The 18,038-nt window shown below is 39.6% G+C and overlaps 1 protein-coding gene and 1 pseudogene across 1 annotated transcript; one reads left to right on the top strand and one right to left on the bottom strand.

Moving 5' to 3' along the window:
• Positions 1 to 14,814: 14,814 nt before the first annotated feature.
• Positions 14,815 to 15,234, bottom strand: LOC102859980 (annotated as a pseudogene).
• Positions 15,235 to 16,886: 1,652 nt separating this feature from the next.
• On the top strand, positions 16,887 to 17,822 carry LOC102874591 (olfactory receptor 4D1-like). Its single transcript, XM_006889249.1, has one exon. It carries the CDS (start codon positions 16,887 to 16,889, stop codon positions 17,820 to 17,822), a length of 936 nt encoding a protein of 311 aa, XP_006889311.1.
• The last annotated feature ends 216 nt before the right edge of the window (positions 17,823 to 18,038 follow it).

Genomic DNA, 18,038 nt, shown 5'->3' with positions numbered 1-18,038 from the left:
TGCATGAGGTCCTCCTCAGTTTCAGCGAGCAGGGTTGTATCATCTGCATAACGCAGATTGTTGATAGATCTTCCACCAATCCTAACGCCACGCTTCTCCTCATAGAGCCCAGCCTCTCAGATAACACTGTCCTACACTGTGCCATCCTCACAATCTCTGACACACTCATGTCTATTGCCACAGTCACAATGTCAACTCACCTGGTTGAGGATCTTCCTCTCCTTTGCCTCCTCTACACCTTTATAAACATGATGTTCATCCCCAAGGAGTAACTTCTCCTAACGACATATCCACAGTATGTGAGAAGAAGCGCCATCATCTTTGCCTCCAAGGAGCACTCTGGATACACCTTCTTCAAGACACTTTTTTTACAGCCCATGGGGTCTTCAGCATTTTTCTCTAACACCACAATTCTAAGTCATCAATTCTTCTTCTCTCATCCTTAGCCATCGTCCAGCTCTAAGATGCACAGCAAGTGGCTAAAAAGACCATGGTCTGTCTCACGTGCACTTTAGTCCTCAAAGTGCCATCATTAATATGTTTCCCATCTTTACTTGTTATCCAGTTCCAAAACAACTTTCACATTTTACATAGCTGTTAGAGCAGCACTCCACTCTTGATAGCACAATTCAATCTATGGTGCTTATTATGTTGTTGTATTATGTGCTCCTGAGTCAAGAAGGATGTATAGCTGACATATGGTGGATTTTCAGAGTCTGAAAATCACATGAGACGAGATTGTCTTTCTCCTAAGAAGCAGCTTGTAGATTCAAACTCTCTGCCTTTGCATTGGCAGCATAACGCTGTACCGTTAAGCCATTATACAGTGACACTTACTGTATGACCAAACTGTCGGGAGCTATAAGACTAACTTAGCTGAAGCCATTTTGTAATTCTCTGAAACCATTTTGTAATTCTCCAAGAACATGTTTGGACATGTTGCCCTGGGAGGATAGGTTTCGGGAAACACCCTGCTAAGTTTCTGTTTACCAGATAACTTTCAGATTACTAGGTATGACATGATGTTATTCTCCCTGATCGCACACTTCTCCTTTCCACTCCCCTCATTGTGCTTCTGTATATAAGCTGTGATTGCTTTCAATAAAATCAAGACTTGATTGGAATCTCAACTTGTCTCTGTGCCTCTTGTCTCCTGTCCCCCCCATTCTTGTTCTTCCCCTCCTAGGGTCACCGTTGAAGATCCCGTGGGCTGGGGCACCAGACAATCCCATTTATAGGTGTTTATCCAAGTTAAATGAAACCTATGTCCACACAAATACCTCTGTACAAATTGAACTGTAGTTTGGTTAATAGAACAGAGACCTCAGGGCCCATATATGATAAAAACCAGACCTTACACAATTGGCCAGAAAATTAATAAACAAACAACAACCATAATGAGAACAAACTGTGGAGAATGAAAAGAATCTTATTCCCAATGTTGCATTTTCAGCAAGAAATTATGAGAAAAGAAACTACAGCAAATTAATAAAGACAGTTCCTGAAAAAAAGACTTTAAATCAAAGATTTAAAATATGCTCAAAGAACTAAATTTAAACCTCAAGTTGCAATATTGAGAGATACTATGAGCAATATACTGAGTGACCCAGAAAGCATAAAAAAATATGGAAGGAATAATAGAATCACTGTACTAGAAAGAACTGATTGACACTGAAAACTTTCAAGAAGTACCATATGAACAGGAGCCAATGGTAATGAAGGAGGAAGTGGAAACTGTATTGAATGCAGTGGCTAAAAACAAATCCCCAGGAATCTATGGAATACCAATTGGCTTGTTTCAATTAGCAGATGCAACTTTGGATGCACCCAGTAGTCTATGCCAGGAAATTTGGAGGACAGCTGTTTGGCCAATGGATGGAAGAAGTCTATATTACTTGCAATTGCCAAGAAAGGTGATCCAACTGAATGTGGAAACTACTGAACAATATCATTACTGTCTGAAAATACTATTGAAGATTGTTTAAAAAATGGCTAGAACAGTACTTAGATAGCTGCCAGAAGTTCACGCAAGATTTAGAAGAGGCTGTGGCACTAGGGATATCACTGCTGACGGATTCTGGATGAAAGTAGAGAAGAATGTCTATTTGTGCTTTATTGACTATGCAAAGGAATTTGACTGTGTGAGTCATTGGGAAGAATGGGAGTCCCAGAGCACTTAATTGTGCTCATGAAAAACCTATACCTGAACCAGGAGCCTGTTGTGCAAACAGAGCAGAGGAACACTGCATGGTTTAAAATTAAAAAGGGAGCGTGTCAGGGTTGTATTCTCTTTCCATACTTATTAAATCTGTATGGTGAGCAAATTATTCAAGAGGCTGGACTCTATGAAGAGGAATGTAACATCATGATTGGAGGGAAGACTCATCAAGAACCTGCATTATGCAGATAGCACAACTTTGCTTGATGAAATTGAGGAGGACTTGAGACATTTGTTGCAGAAGATCAAGGAATGTAGCCTTTGGTATGGATTGCATTTCATTTTCAAGAAAACAAAAATTCTTACCACTGGACCAATAGGCAACATCATGATTGATGGAGCAGAGATTAAAACTGTCAACAACTTCATATTATTTGCATCTACAATAAACACTCTTGCTACCAGCATGCAGGAAATAAGCATTGCACTGGGAAAATCTGCAGTTAGGGACCTCTCAAAATTATTGAGAAGTGATGACATTAGCTTGAGGACTAAGGTGCATCTGATTAAGACCATGGCTTTTTCTGATCACTTTCTATGCATCTGAGAGCTGGACTATGTATAAGGATGACAGAAGAAGAATTATACCTTTGAGTTGTGGTGTTGGAGAAGAGCATTGAACATCCCATGGACAGCCAAAAGAACAAACAAATATGCTTTGGAGAGGGTGCAGCAGAAGTGCTCTTTGGAAGCAAGAATGATGAGGCTTCACCACACATACTTTGGGCATGTTGCTAGGAGGGGCTGTTCTTTGGAAAGAGGCATGATGCTTGAAGGGTGAAGGGTCAGTGAAAGAGAGAAAGACCCTTGACCAGTTAGATTGACACAGTGACTGCTGCAATGGGCTCTAGTGAATCAGGAAGTGTGAGGATGGCACAGGATAGGACAGGGTTCAAATCTGTTGTTCATAGGGTCACTATGAGTCATATTTGACTCAATGACACCTACCAACAGCAGCAGCAGCAGCAACAGCAGCAATAACAACAATCTCTTCTTGTAAGTTAGATAACTTCCAAAGCTGTCTTCCAAATTTCTTGATATGGACTAGTGAACAAGTCCAGGGCTGCATCCATTTATTGAAACACACCAATTGGTATTCCATCAATTCTTGGGACCTTATATTTTGTCAATGGCTTCAGTGTAACTTGGACTTAATGTTTCACTACCATTGGGTTTTGATCATTTGCTTCTTCTTGAAATAGTTCCATGTCAATCAATAGGAATCAAAAGGAATAACTCGATTCCTTCTATTCCAAGATATTGTCTCTATAGTCCTTTGATATTGCAACACAAATTATATTTTTAAATTATTTTTCCCTACTTTCTTGTTGTGTACAGTTGAATCAGATCTGACTGGCACAGGAGGTAATTGTCCCTTCTTCTCCAGCACAGCATCTGGTGGATTTGAACTGTGCATCTTTGGGATTGCATTGTAGCCTCTTGCCACCAGAGCTCCTGCAACACAAGTCTTGAATTTGTTCTTTCATTCTTTCGGCTTGGTAAACATTAAGTGGATTCTCCCATTTTGGTTTCTAACTCAAGCTCTCTGTACATTTTGTCATAATACTTTGATTTGTCTTCTCAGACTTCCCTCTGAAAACGTTTGTTCATCTCTTTTACCTCAGCATATCTTCCTTTTGTAGACACTACCTTCTTGTGCAGTTTTTAGAGTTTCTTCTGACATCTATTTTGGTCTTTCCTTCGTTCCCTGTCTTGTGATCATGGACAGGTTTCAGCAGAGTTCTGAGAATAATACAGACTAAAAAGCATGATTGGCTATCCACTTTTTAAATAACAGGTCTTTGAAAACTTTTTGAGTAACAAAGGAGTTTGTTCTAGTGGTCTGGAGTTGTGCAGCCAACTCAAAGGCACATAGTTTGACAGAAAGATAGGCAGTCTCTTCCCATGCCATTTATTGTCTATGAAAACCCCCTAGAGGGTCAGCTATGAATCCGTTACAACTCAATGGTGCAGAATAAATAAAAAATAATTATTAGATGTAATACCCCAAACTGAACCTCTCAGCCTGAAAAGAACTTAAAAAGATGAGGTGAAATTGCTGCAAGCATCCATTAATAGTTGGAACATGCAAAGTATAAAGTATGAATCTAGGAAAATTGGAAGCTATAGATATAAAAAAGTAGAACTCATAAATATTGACACGGTAGGCATTCCTGAGCTGAGATGGGATGGACTTGTATTGACTACTTTGAATTAGACAATCAGGCCATAAACTAGACTGGGAAAGATAAATTGAAGAAGAATGGTATTGTACACACAGTAAAAAAGAATTTGTCAAGATCTAGCTGAAGTACAATGTTGTGAGTATGTTATCCAGACATATACAAGGAAGACCTACTAATATATTGAAGTGAAAGATGAAGAAATTGAGGACTTCAACCAACATTTGCAGTCTAAAATTTATTGAACATCAACCAACCTTCATTAATGATAACTGATGACTGGAATGCAAAATTTTAAAACAAAGTAGAAAAACTGATAGTTGGAAAATATGAACTTGGTGACAGAAAAGAAACTGGAGATTGAATGATTGAATTTTGTACAATCACTAAATTATTAATTTCAAAAAAAACAGAGATGGCAACTATATGCATGAACTTCACCTGGAGGACTACATAGGAATCAGATTAGCTATATCTGTTTAAAGAGAAGTGTGTAATGGAGAAGTGTAATATCAGCCGTCCGAACAAGACTAGTGGCTGACTATGGAACAGATCATTTGCTACTCATAATGTAAGTTCAAATTGAAGATGAAAAAAATTAAAATATGCCCAAGAGAACCAAATGCAACCTCAAGTCTATTCCTATGAAATTTAAAAGCCATCTCAAGAATAGATTTGGTGCACTGAATACTAATGACTGAAAACCAGATGAGTTGTGGGATGACATAAAGAATATCATCCATGAAGAAAACAGAAGGTCTCTTGACTATAGATTAGCTAAAAAAAGAAGTAGGAAAAACTGAAGCAAAAGAGCTGAACAGAAGATTTCAAAAAGCATTTTGAGAAGATAAAATTAAGTATTAAAGCAAAATGTGCAAAGACCCGGAGTTGGAAAACCAAAATGGAAGAACACACTTGACATTTCTCAAGCTGAAAGAACTGAAGAGAAAATTCAAGTCCCAAACAATATCACTAATATTAGAGGCAAGCAAAATTTTCTGGTAATGAAAAACGATTGCAGCATTACATCAATGGACCACTGCCAGAAACCCAAGATTCAGAGGTAGATGTGGAATAGGGGTTATAATTGTTGACGTCAAATCGATGTTTACTGAAAGCAGAGAAGACTGGAAAGATGTTTACCTGTGCTTTACTGACTGTACAAATGTATTTTATGGTATGTATCGGAGCAAATTTGTGACAACACTGAAAAAAAAATATGGAACTTTGTAACACTCTGTTGCGGTCATCTGGAAACTTTCAATAGACCAAGAGAAAATCATTTGAACAGAACAAGGGTTTAGAATCAGGAACAGTGTGCACCAACATTGCATCCTTTTGTCATGTCTATTTAGTCTTTATGCTGAGCAAATAATCTGAGAAACTGGGCTATTTGAAACATAACGTCAGGATTAAAAGAGGATTCATTAACACACAAGTGATGTTATGTAGATGAAACGTAGCTTACTGAAAAGGAAGAGAACTTTAAACACTTATTGACAAAGATAAAAAGATTACATAGCTCAGCATAGATTACACTTCAACAAACTCACCACATTTATCACCACTGAGTTTATCTCATTAACAACCTTATGTGATAGAGTAAAACTGCCCCTATTTAGTATCCAAGACTGTAACTCTAAAAAAGGATCAGAATGCTCATTTTCCTTCTTGTAGGGTCAAACTTAAGACTGTCACTTGCCAGCCCAACTAGGGATCCATACCCCAACACAAGGAAAGAAAAATCTCACAAATAAGCTGATAAAGAGCATCATGATAGACAGAAAAAAGACTGACATTGTAGAGAATTTCAGTTCACTTGAATCCACAATTAATGCCCATGGAAGAAATAGCCAAGAAAAAAAAAAGTATTACACTGGGAAAATCTTCTGCAAAAGGCATCCATAAAGTCTTTAAAAACATTTAAAGCTGTCACTTTAATGACTAAGGTGAAGCTGACCCAAACCATGGTGTTTTCAGTATCTTCATATTTATTTGAAATCTGAACAATTAATAAGGAAGATAAAAGAATAATTGATGCCTTTCAATCATGGTATTTACAAAGAATATAGAATATACAACAAATTTCTAGAAGAGCAGACAGATCTGTCTTTGAGAAAGTACATCCAGAATGCTCTTCTGAAGCACGGATGATGTAAAAAGATTAGAAGCAGCAAGTGGAAGAGATTATAAAAAGAGCTGAACAGATGATATCCAATGGCATTTTGAGAAGACAATGTATTATAATGAAATGTGCACTGACCCAGCTAACGTGGGGATGGCTGAGTCTGACCTCTATTAACTTCACAAAGGGGGACAGTTCCCATTAGCAATAACAGTAATAGAAAACCAGTTCCTATAAGATCAGACCTGGTCTCCACATTCTCATACTTCCAATAATTCCAACACCAATCATACTGCTCTACTATCAGGTCTGAAATCCTTTGCAGTGGCCACTTAGATCTCACAGGACCATTATGAGAGGCTATGAGGTTTATTAGGAAGGTCAACAAGACTTTCAAATTGCCATCAGGATACAATTCTTCAGTGAGAACATTGCAAACATACTTCCAGGTATGAGTTTCTCAAGGAGCTAACCTGTTGTCAGCTTAGGTGAGTGTTGCAAAACTCTCTTGTCCATTATGGCTTCTCTCTCCAGTTCTCCAGCAAACCTGGCTAAAGGTCCCTGGTTCTGGCTTTCTAGGACAGAGTATTGAGTCAGCTCTCTCTCATGTCAGTCTCTGAGTCTGTTTCTTCTCCCGTACAGGTTCCACTCTGACTGGCTTGGCCATCTCTGGCCCTGAAGGGTATGTGCTACATTCTCTGTTTCTTCTTCCTTGTTGGTAATGAGATTTCCACTTTTGCTGCTAAACTTGTTCAATTTAAGCTTATTGGAATGGGAAAAGCTAACCAATCCCATTACGAGATATTTAATCATTTGGTTTCCACCTTTCCACCCAGCCATGTGGTGGAAATAAAATCTAATGAATATAGAAAAGCCAATTTGCATACACTACAGATAATAAGACTGCCTCACATATTTTGGACATGTTGCGAGGAGGTTGTAGGGAACTTTAGTGGTGTAGTCTGTAGGGAGTCAGGTTGCTAACCCAAAGATGTTGTCTCTTTGGTGGTTTGGATCCTCCAATGACTCTATGGGAGATAGTCTCCTCCTGTGCAATTTACAGCCTCAGAAAACTCCACTGGAAGGTCAGCTGAGTCAGTTTCAAGTCAACAGCAATATATAGTTTTCATATTTAATCAGGAAATTCTAGTCCTTGGAAAAGGACATCATGTTCATTCAAGTGGAGATTTAGCAAAAAAGGAGGAAGATCTTCGTCGAGATGTGTGAGCACAGTGACTCCAACAATGGGCTCAAACGTGACGACTGTTTTGAGGATGATAGAGGACTAGGCAGGACCGGCATTGGGTTACTCTGAGTTGAAACCAACTTGGAGGCACTTGACAACATTTTAATTTTCAAGGCACTGTTAAATGTCATGATGCCTTAAACAGTAGTTTAAGGATGACCTCAGCCAATCTATTTTGAAAAGTTTACTCTGGTTACCATGAGTTGAAGATCAGAGGTTGAGGTTAGCAATAGTTTGTGTGGAAAAGACTTTGAAGTTTACCCTATGGACAGGGTGGCTTGGACTATGTCCTAGTCACAGCTGGATTTTCCAACCACAGTGGTAGTAAGAGAAGATTGAGACATTGTACTGCCCATAGTGTGACCTTCAAAGGGTACTGCTCACTAGAACTCCCTAGAAATTAATCTCCCTTTCGAGTTCTTAGCCTTCTGTGACTTGGACCTTGAGCAGCGCCCCTGAAGTGTTTAGCCCCAAGATACCCTGTCAATGATTATGTGCATCTGATGCAACAGCTCACATACTTTTTAATAACTCCCATTGCTCCTTTGCCTGTGGTAACCTGCTCCTAGCTTTATTTCATGAATTAAACCTAAGTTTTGTTTCCTCCCCCCCAGAATGTCCCTTCCCTTTAAGGACATTCCCATATGTGGTCTTAGTCTGAGAAAGGTCAACAGAAGGATGGAGCTGCAGGAGAAGTCTGACCTGGATATGAGAGGTCCTAAGTCCCTTTAGCTACCTTTGGCTGGAGGTAAGTCATGGTCTTGGGAATCTGTCTTCTCTTGTTTGGAAGGAAAACTTTTCCTGCCACTTGTTCCTCTGCTCTCTTCCTCAGTCCTCCTATCTCTCAGTGTTCTGAAGTGTCCCATTCCCGAAACTCTTCCCCTTACATTTCAGGGAAAAGTTTGTCAGTTCTTGTCTTTTGTTTTTTGGTCTTATTATAACACTTCTTTTGATTTTTTTTAAAGGTAAAGAAATGATTATAGTAAATTTCTCTGCAGCATGACATTTGCCATTTAGACATTCTTTGTGAGTATAATTCAATGGCATTACTTGTGTGCATTTTGTGTAATTGTCACCATTATCCAGTCCCAAATATTTCCATTCTCCTTCACCAGAAGCTCAGAGTCCTCTAAACAATGAGTCTCACCAGGTTGCTAGAGCTTTATCCACTATGAGAAATAAAAAAAAATTATAAAGGTATGTAGGTATTCAGTGTACCAGAGATGTGTATTCAATCAATCAATTCCATCAACCAGAGATAACCACCATGAACATTGCTAATATTTTTATGTTAGAGCCATTCCATGTTTTTCCTACAAATAACATTTTAACAAAATGTCTAAGTTTCATCTTTAAAAGAAAAACACCACATGCTAAAATTCTCAATATGGTTTTATAGGGGTCTCTGGTGACCTGATATGTATTTGAGAAGATGCAGCCAGAGAGTTCCTTAGAGGCAAGAATGGTGAAGCTTTGTCTCACATACTTTGGTCATGTTGCTAGGAGAAGCTATTCCTTAGAGGGGGACATCATGCTGGAAAAGGTGGAGGGATGGCAAAGGAGAGGAAGACCTTCAACCAGGTAGACAGTGGCTGCAGCAATGGGCTCAACTCTGTCAGAGATTGTGAGGATGGCACAGGATAGGACAGGACTGAGATTTGTTGTTCATAGCATTGCTATGAGTCATACTCAGCTCAAGGGTACCCAACAACAATAACTGGTGACTTAGTGGTAAGGAGCTGCACTGTCAACTCAAAGGCAAGTGGTTCAAATCCACCTGCTTCTCTGAGGGAGAAAGATGGGTCATCTTCTCCTGGGCAATTTAAAACCTCTGAAAACCCACTAGAGAGTCAGCTATGGAGTTGGTTCCTCCCTGATGGTGCATAAAAACAACATAGCATGTGACTTTTGTACTTGACTAGCATTTTATCACATGGAGGTATATTTTATTAAACCAATTTGTTAGAGTTGTACATATACATGGTTTTAAAATTATTACTATTATAATAATACAGTGAGAAATATCATTAAACATCCAATTTTTAAATAGTTTTGATTATTTCTTTAAGAGAAATTAACAAGAGATGAATTACTAGAACAGAGACTATAAACAATTTCTGAATTTAATACAAATTTTCAAATTGTCTTCTTAAAACTTTATCCTTCCAGTGATGTGCCCCTTTACTCAAACTATTAAAGTTATAATGTTGTTGTTGTGTACCATCAAGTCAGAAATGACCCATAGCTGACCCTCCAGCAGGTTTTCAGAGGCAGTTAATTAATTGCGTGACAGGAGATTGCTCATCCTTCTCCCACAGAAGAGCTGGGGGATTCGAACTGCAAGCCCTCAGGATTGTAACACAACTTCTTATCACTAGGCCACCAGAGGGGCCTAATGCTGATTATTATTAATTTAAAAATTTGTGAATGTTGCTTTTAAAAATTAATAGACCTTTACTACCTATTCCTTTTGATTTAATTCATTTTGGGTTATTAGTGAATTTTAGGTACATTTGAATTCTTTTTCCACAGGCAAAAAGAAGCCAGGAACATTTTATTCAAAGTGAAGTTTTGACTCATCACCTTTCCCTAAGTTTGACAGCATCTTCTTTCAAAATTGTTACCTTTTTCTCCTCACTCAGGTTTTGCTGCCTATCAAGTCTCTCATAATAATAAAAACTGATTCTCAAGAAAGGACTGAATTTGTTTGCACCAAACAGGTAAATGGCTTATCACAGATAACTTGGTACCTGGGAAGGATATGATGGTGTTGATGGCATGATTTTCCTTTTGTAAAATTTTACTATCTGGTACATATTTCTATATGATGTTAAGTCACTTGCATAGCGATCCTTTCAGAGCTCTGAAACTTGCTTTATCCTGAGCCAATCTCATTGCCTCTAACACTCCTACCTCAATTACTCCAGTCACTAAATCAATCCATCTCAGCCAGGGTCTTCCTCTCTCATGCTTCTACCCTTCCAAGCATTATGTCCTTCTCCAAGAACTAGTACCTCCTGGCAACATGGCTAAAGTATATGAGTTGGAGCTTCAAAATCCTGCCCTCCACGAGCTGCTTGATTTCATCTTCTCTAGGACAGACCTGTGTGTTCCCTTAACAGTCCATTGTATGTATGTTCAATACTCTTCTCCAGCACCACAATTCAAAGGCATTGATTCTTCTTCTATAATCCTTAGTCATTGTCCAGCTCTCAGATGCATAGCAAGTAATTGTGAAGACTGTGGCTTGGATCAGGCACACTTTAGCATCTAGACTGATATCCTTGCTCTTCAGTACTCTGAAGAGGTCCCTGACAGCAGAGTTTCCCAATGAAATTCATCTTTTGACTTCCTGACTGATGGTGCCCAGGTTGTTAATTGTGGATCTGAGCAAGTGGAAATTATTAAAAATGTCAATCTTTTCTCCATCTATCATGATACTGCCAATTGGCTCAGTGGTGAAAATCTTTGTTTTTTTGATGTTGAGCTTCAATCCATATTGAAGACTGTAGTCCTTGACCTTTTGCTTCAAACCCCTCAGGTCCTCCTCAGCTTCAGCAAGTAAGATTGTGGCATCTGCAGGTTGTTTATGAGTCTTCTTCCAATGCCACGTCCCTCCTCTTAAAGGCCAGCCTCCTGGATGATCTGGTCCACATAGAGATTGAAAAGGTATGGAGACAGGACGCGTCCTTGACATACACCTTTCCTGATTTTAAACCACACAATATTTCCTCGCTCTGTTCTGATGACTGTTTCCTGGTCCAAGTATAGGTTTCGCATGAGCATAATTTAATAATAAATAAGAATAAATGTTCTGGGATTCCCATCCTTCTCAAGGTTAGCCACAGTTTGTTGTGATCCACACAGCCAATTGCCTTTGTATAGTCAATAAAACACAGATAGACATTGCTCTCTCTGCCTTCTGCTAAGATCCAACTAACATTGGCTATACTGTCCCATGGACCAGCTTGCATACCTGGCAGTTCTCTTCTGATGTACAGTTCTAGTCATTTTTGAATAATCTTCAGAAGTATCTTGCTTGTGTGTGATATTAATGATTTTCTTCAATAATTTCCACACTCTGTATCTGGTTAATAGTAAAATAATTTTATATACAAACTGAAAAATATAAACTATGTTTCTAGATAAGATTATCTCACATGTTTCCTGTTCATATTCTTTTCTTCTACTGATGCATAGTGCCTTCAAATTGCTCAAGTAACACAGAGACATCAAGATTAAAACTAGTGTATCTGAGATTATTAGTCCTAGTTTTTTAAATTGTGGACATTTTTAAAATATCCACAAAGTAGAGAAAATAGTATAATGAAGTTTACTGTAGAGAGACTAGTATAAGGAAGCTTAATGTAACCATTGGTCACCCTTCTTACAAATAGTTTTACAACTTTTCTTCCTATAACTCACATTCATTGCCATTGAATAGGAAATGACTCATAGCTGACCCTCCAGTAGGTTTTCAGAGGCTTTTTCCCACAGAGCCAACTGCCTTTGGATTGGCAGTGAATCTCCAAAATTATTAGGCAGCCAGAGCTCCCTTTGTCTTCATATATCCCTCCCCACTCTTTTAATAGAGTGTTTTAAGTCAAGGCTCAGACATAATGTACTTCCATCCATCTGTAAGGCCTTTGATGTGCATCGCAAGCTGCTAAAGTCATTTTAAAGTGGTGGTGGTGAGTGTAATCTTAATAGTGAAAAGGATTTTAAGACAGAAAAATGATGCTGTGATGTTGGAATTTCATGAATTAGTGATCAGGTGAGAGAGCTGGAGTTGAGAATGAATGAAGGATCAGAAGTTGAGAGTTTTCTCAAGAAAGACCTAAACTATGCTGTTTACAGTAATGTCCATCTTTGCAGCAAATTTTACCATGATACTACCACCATCATCATCACCATCACTACTGAGTCTGAACCAAGTCAGAGTTGACCCTCCAGTAGGTTTTATGAGGCTATAAATACCAAGGGAGGAGGTCATCCATCTTTCCCCTGAGGAGCGGTCTGGTAGATTCAAACAACTAGAGAGGTGCCCTTTTGGGTTAAAATTGCACCTTCCAAGGGACAATGCCACCAGGCCTCATCTTGACAGTATATTGTATAAAAAGGATGCCAAGTCAGAGGTAGAAGTTACTGAGGGTCTTTCTAAGGGTACTCTTGGTGGCCTAGTGGTAAGGAGCTGCACTGCCAACTCAGAGACATGCAGTTCTAATCCACCAGCTGCTCCATGGGAGAAAGATGGGCTCTCTCCTCCTATGCAATTTACTGCCTCTGAAAAGCTGTTGGGAGGCCAGCTATGAGTTGATTCTGACTCGAAGGCACATAACAATGTTGTTTTTCAGAGTTGATATGGCAACATTCAGGAAATACTTGTTCCATCCTTGCCTTGCCTCTAGATTTCCTGTTCGGGCAAGCACATTCTAACTAAGATCCGTCACATCATTTCCTGCTGAATAGCTTGGTGATACAATGGACTGACCCTCATATGCCCATGGAGACATTTCTCCAATGGTTCTGTGCTTGGGGAAGTCACAGAATAAAGAGCAAGTCTTCTTGGAGCACTATTTTAACTCAAATATTTGTGGATAAGTATGAGCTTTATATAAGGATAAACAGCAATATTTTGAACTAAAATTCCTCACATATTCTTTAAGAGCTATTTTTACTTTACATATGGCTAGAGTAGTTAATATATATATATATAGTTATTCTTTTTTGGGGAAAGATCTCCCACTGCATTTCTGTTAAGAGTGATGGAAATTTTGGAACTGTATAATAATGGTGGCTGAAAAGCATAATGAACCTGAAAAATATCACGGAACTGTAGGAGTGAGGAATGTTGAAATGGCTGAAGTCTTGTTATTTATATATTTATCTCTGGCTCATTCCTCTCAACAGAGAACCCAAAACAGCAGTACAATTGACCCTTTATATATTAGATGGGAGTCAAGGAGAAGAAACTGTTTCACACTCTATTGTGTTTTCACACTCTATTGTGTTTGCAGGGTGGAGCCTCAGGCAGCCTTAGCAAGTCAAGGAATAAAAGTGTAGCCCAACCGAATTGGCTTTAACACCAAAAGTACTCAGTTTATTTTTCAGGTGAGTGTCTTTTTCATCTTTCACCTATGGAATTAAAGGAAAATGATATCCCACAGCCTCCATTTTCTGTAAGTTTTTCAAATCCTGTGGTGTGTGTGGGTGTGGGTGTGTGTGTGTGTGTGTGTGTGTGTGCATATATGAGTCACAGTGGCCCAGTGATTAAAGCACTCAGCTGATAATCAAAAGATCAGTGATATGAAGCCACCAGCTTTTCCACAGGAGAAATATGTAGGTAGTAGTCAGCATTCATAAATCCATAAATGTTTACAGCTTGGGAAATCTCATGTAGCAGTTTTCATTTTCCTATAGAGTTGCTAGTTGCTCAAGGTTTACAGTGTGCGTTTGTGTTGTTTTGTTTTCTTTATTTGAAATACAACTTTATTCTGGTTCTAAATGAAAAGAATGGGAATGACAGTAACAAACAAGATTTTACCATGGAATATTGTGATTTCACTGTAGCAGTCTTATATTTGAAACTCAAGAAGAAAACTGCCTTCTAAAACAGCTAAATATGCAGGTCCAAAAAATGAAGGGTTTTTAAACTGCCACACTCACTCCAAAGCATCTCTTCAGCATTCCAAAGATTAGCACATGTTCTGCTTAGCTAGATAATAAAGTGGTAAACAGGTGGCACCACTGACATCACAGGACAGTCGCCTATAAAACTAGACTCCTGATGCTGGGCTCCAGTTTCGTTCTCTCACAGATGGTCATCCTCATCCAGGAGAGCAGTTGTCTGCGCAACCTCTAAATCATGCTCATATTGTGCTGCCAAAGCTGGGTCCATGACAACTTCTGATGGGGCAAGAGCAGGCATGGCAACAAACTCCAAGTTAGGGTCTCCAATTAGTTTTCTAGCAAGCCAAAGAAAAGGCTTTTCAAAGTCGTAGTTACTTTTGGCAGAAATATCATAGTATTGAAGATTCTTCTTTCAGTGGAAAATGATGGATTTTGCCTTAACTTTCCTGTCCTTAATGTCCACTTTGTTGCCACACAACACAACGGGGATGTTTTCAGATACTAGAACCAGATCTCTATGCCAGTTAGGCACATTCTTGTAGGTAACTCTCGATGTTACATCAAACATTATAATGGCACACTGGGCTTGGATATAATAGCCATCCCTCAGTCCCCCAGATATTTCCTGGCCAGCTGTATCCCACACATTGAATTTAATCGGCCCTCTGTTGGTGTGGAACACGAGGGGACGGACCTCCACAACCAAGGTGGCTACATACTTCTTCTCAAATTCACCAGTCAGATGACGTTTCACGAGTGTCATTTTTCCACTAGCACCATCACCCACCAACACGAGTTTGAACTGGACTTTGGGTTCTCCTTGGGCGGCCATCGTGATGGTTCTTCCAGAAGCATGTCTGGGCCCCGTCTGAGTGAGGAAGGGAAAGATCATACACCGTGCATTGTAAGCTCTGCTGCTAACCAAGTTTGGTGGGTCTAGTCAGTTTCTGCTCTGGAGGAAAGCTAAGCAGTCTCTTCTGAAGATTTACAGCCTCAGAAACCTGATAGAAGGTTGTGATGAGTCAGAATTGACTTGATGATAGTAGGTCCTCTCCTTAAAAGATCATGTAGGAATATATGCATAATACAAAATTCATAGCAATTTTTATTAGAAAACATGAAAGTTAAAGGAAATTTTTAATTTATTCTGGCCACTTTGAGCTATTCCTACAGATGGCCTCATCACAACTAATGCCATGGTGGTGGTGGTTGTTCTGCCCACGAAAAGCCCCTCAAAGGAAATCCAATCATCAAATGTCTGAAAATTCAAGAGCGTTTATTAAATTCCACATGTGGAGACTTTCTCCCTCAGCAGGAAGGTGGCGAGGGGAAAAGCCCTGAGTCCCCCTTCACAATTGCTTTTATGGCTTTCCTGGGTGCCACTGTTGGGGCAGGGAGATTGAGATCATGATTGGTGGGTCGGGGGATCAGTCATGTGGGTCGGCTTTTGACGGGCCCGCTTTTACTCTTTTTGTGTCACGTAGACACTAGTTAATTCTTTACTTTGCAAGGACAGATAAGACTTCACCCGGGCATTCGTGTTTGCCTTAAGCAAAGAATTTTTATGGCCCGCTTCTGCTTCTGGCATTAATGGGGATTTATAAAAAAATGGGGTTTATGCTGTCCCCTCAGTTGTTAGGTGCCATCAAATCAACTAGGACTCTTAGTGACCCTGTGAACAACAGATCTGAACCTTGCCCTTTCCTGAGCCATCCTCATCATCTCAGAAACACTCAAGCCCACCGTCACAATCACTGTGTTGATCCCTTTTGTTGAGGATCTTTTTCTCTTCTGCTGACCCTCCACTTTCCAAGCATGTCTTTTCCCAAAAACTGGTTCTTTCTAAGACATGCCTAAAGTATGTGAGATGAAGTTTTTCCATTACCCTTGCCTTTAAAGATGAGTGTGAAATGCAAAGTTTGAGAAGTGTTAACCATCTTAGCTTGTTATAAGCAAGATTATCTGCTGCTTTTCTTCATTTTTGCCTCTGAATTTCTACATAAAACTTTCTTTTAACAAACCTGTGTCTTTTTTAGCAATGCTTTATATGCACCTCTTCAAGCTTTCATCATAAAGAGGCATCTACTTATAAAAAAAAACTATAAATCTCTACAATCTCTCCACATTTATGCACCTAGATGAATTATGTTTCAAAACAGGTACTTATTGACCTGTGTATTAATGAAGTCATTTAATTAGATGTGTAGAGTTGTTATGGTTCACAAGGCACTCTGTTGGACATAGCCGGTATAAAAAGGAGTCTAATATGGAAACTGTGGACAAGGACCAAAGGCTCTAAGAGGGACTTACCTATAAAATGCTCCATGGTGTGGTTAGATATAAGTTTGTAGTAGCCATGAAGGTGAATTTATCCCCTTGGAAGATTCTCATAAGTTGACTTGAAATGGTACCTGGCATTGACTTCGAAGGGAATACGATCAAATGTCATGATTTTTGTTTTTTTAGGTATGTGTGGGAGATCCCATGGAACCACAGAATTTCACACGGGTGTCAGAGTTTATCCTTTTGGGTTTCTCACAGACACGGGAGCTCCAGTACCTCTTGTTTGTGGTGTTCCTATTTATCTACGCCACCACAGTTGTGGGAAACCTCCTCATCATGGTCACAGTGACTTTTGACTCCAGACTCCACACACCCATGTACTTTCTGCTCAGAAATCTGGCTGTCATTGACCTCTGCTACTCCACAGTCACTTCTCCAAAGATGCTGGTTGACTTCTTTCATGAAACCAAGACCATCTCCTACCAGGGCTGCATGGCCCAGATCTTCTTCTTCCACTTTTTGGGGGGTGGGACTGTCTTCTTCCTGTCAGTTATGGCCTATGACCGCTACATAGCCATCTCCCGGCCCCTCCACTATGTCACCATCATGAACACGCAACTCTGTGTGGGGCTGGTAGTGGCTTCTTGGGTGGGAGGCTTTCTTCATTCCATTGTCCAGCTGGTTCTGATGCTCCCACTTCCCTTCTGTGGCCCCAATGTGCTGGATAACTTCTACTGTGATGTTCCTCAAGTACTCAGACTAGCCTGCACTGACACTTCTGTCTTGGAGTTCCTCATGATCTCCAACAGTGGGATGTTAGTCCTTATCTGGTTCATCCTTCTTCTGATCTCTTATGCTATTATCTTGGTGATGCTGAGGTCCCATTCAGGTCAAGCAAAGAGGAAGGCAGCCTCCACCTGCACTACCCACATTATTGTGGTATCCATGATCTTTATTCCCTGTATCTACATCTACTCCCGTCCATTTACCCCCTTCCCCTTGGACAAGGCTGTGTCCATCAGCTATACGGTCATGACCCCCATGCTCAACCCCATGATCTATACCCTGAGGAACCAGGAGATGCAATCGGCCATGAAGAGATTAGGCAGATACTTGGTGATTTGTAAGAGAGAATGAACTTCAAACAGATGGAGGTTTTTATGAGGAGTCTCTCTTGAACTTTTGTTTTCCCATCTGAAAAGTGGAGGGAAGTATTTATGGAAGAAGTAATGCATATTAAATGAATTTATATTGAGGATGTATTCCTGTGTCAGACACTGTCCTAAGAATGCTCACACTTTTAATCTTAGCACATGTCAAGCCATACAGTAGCCACAGAAAGCTAAGAAGGTA

The sequence above is a fragment of the Elephantulus edwardii genome, unplaced genomic scaffold (genome assembly GCF_000299155.1).
Source record: "Elephantulus edwardii isolate Elephantulus edwardi_28Jun2011 unplaced genomic scaffold, EleEdw1.0 scaffold00077, whole genome shotgun sequence".
NCBI classification, from domain to species: Eukaryota; Metazoa; Chordata; class Mammalia; order Macroscelidea; family Macroscelididae; genus Elephantulus; species Elephantulus edwardii.
This window is presented reverse-complemented; position numbering and strand designations above follow the sequence as displayed.

What these genes read in the sequence shown, in the direction of transcription:
- LOC102874591 (XM_006889249.1), top strand. Translation starts at nt 16,887, where the DNA reads ATGGAACCACAGAATTTCACACGGGTGTCAGAGTTTATCCTTTTGGGT.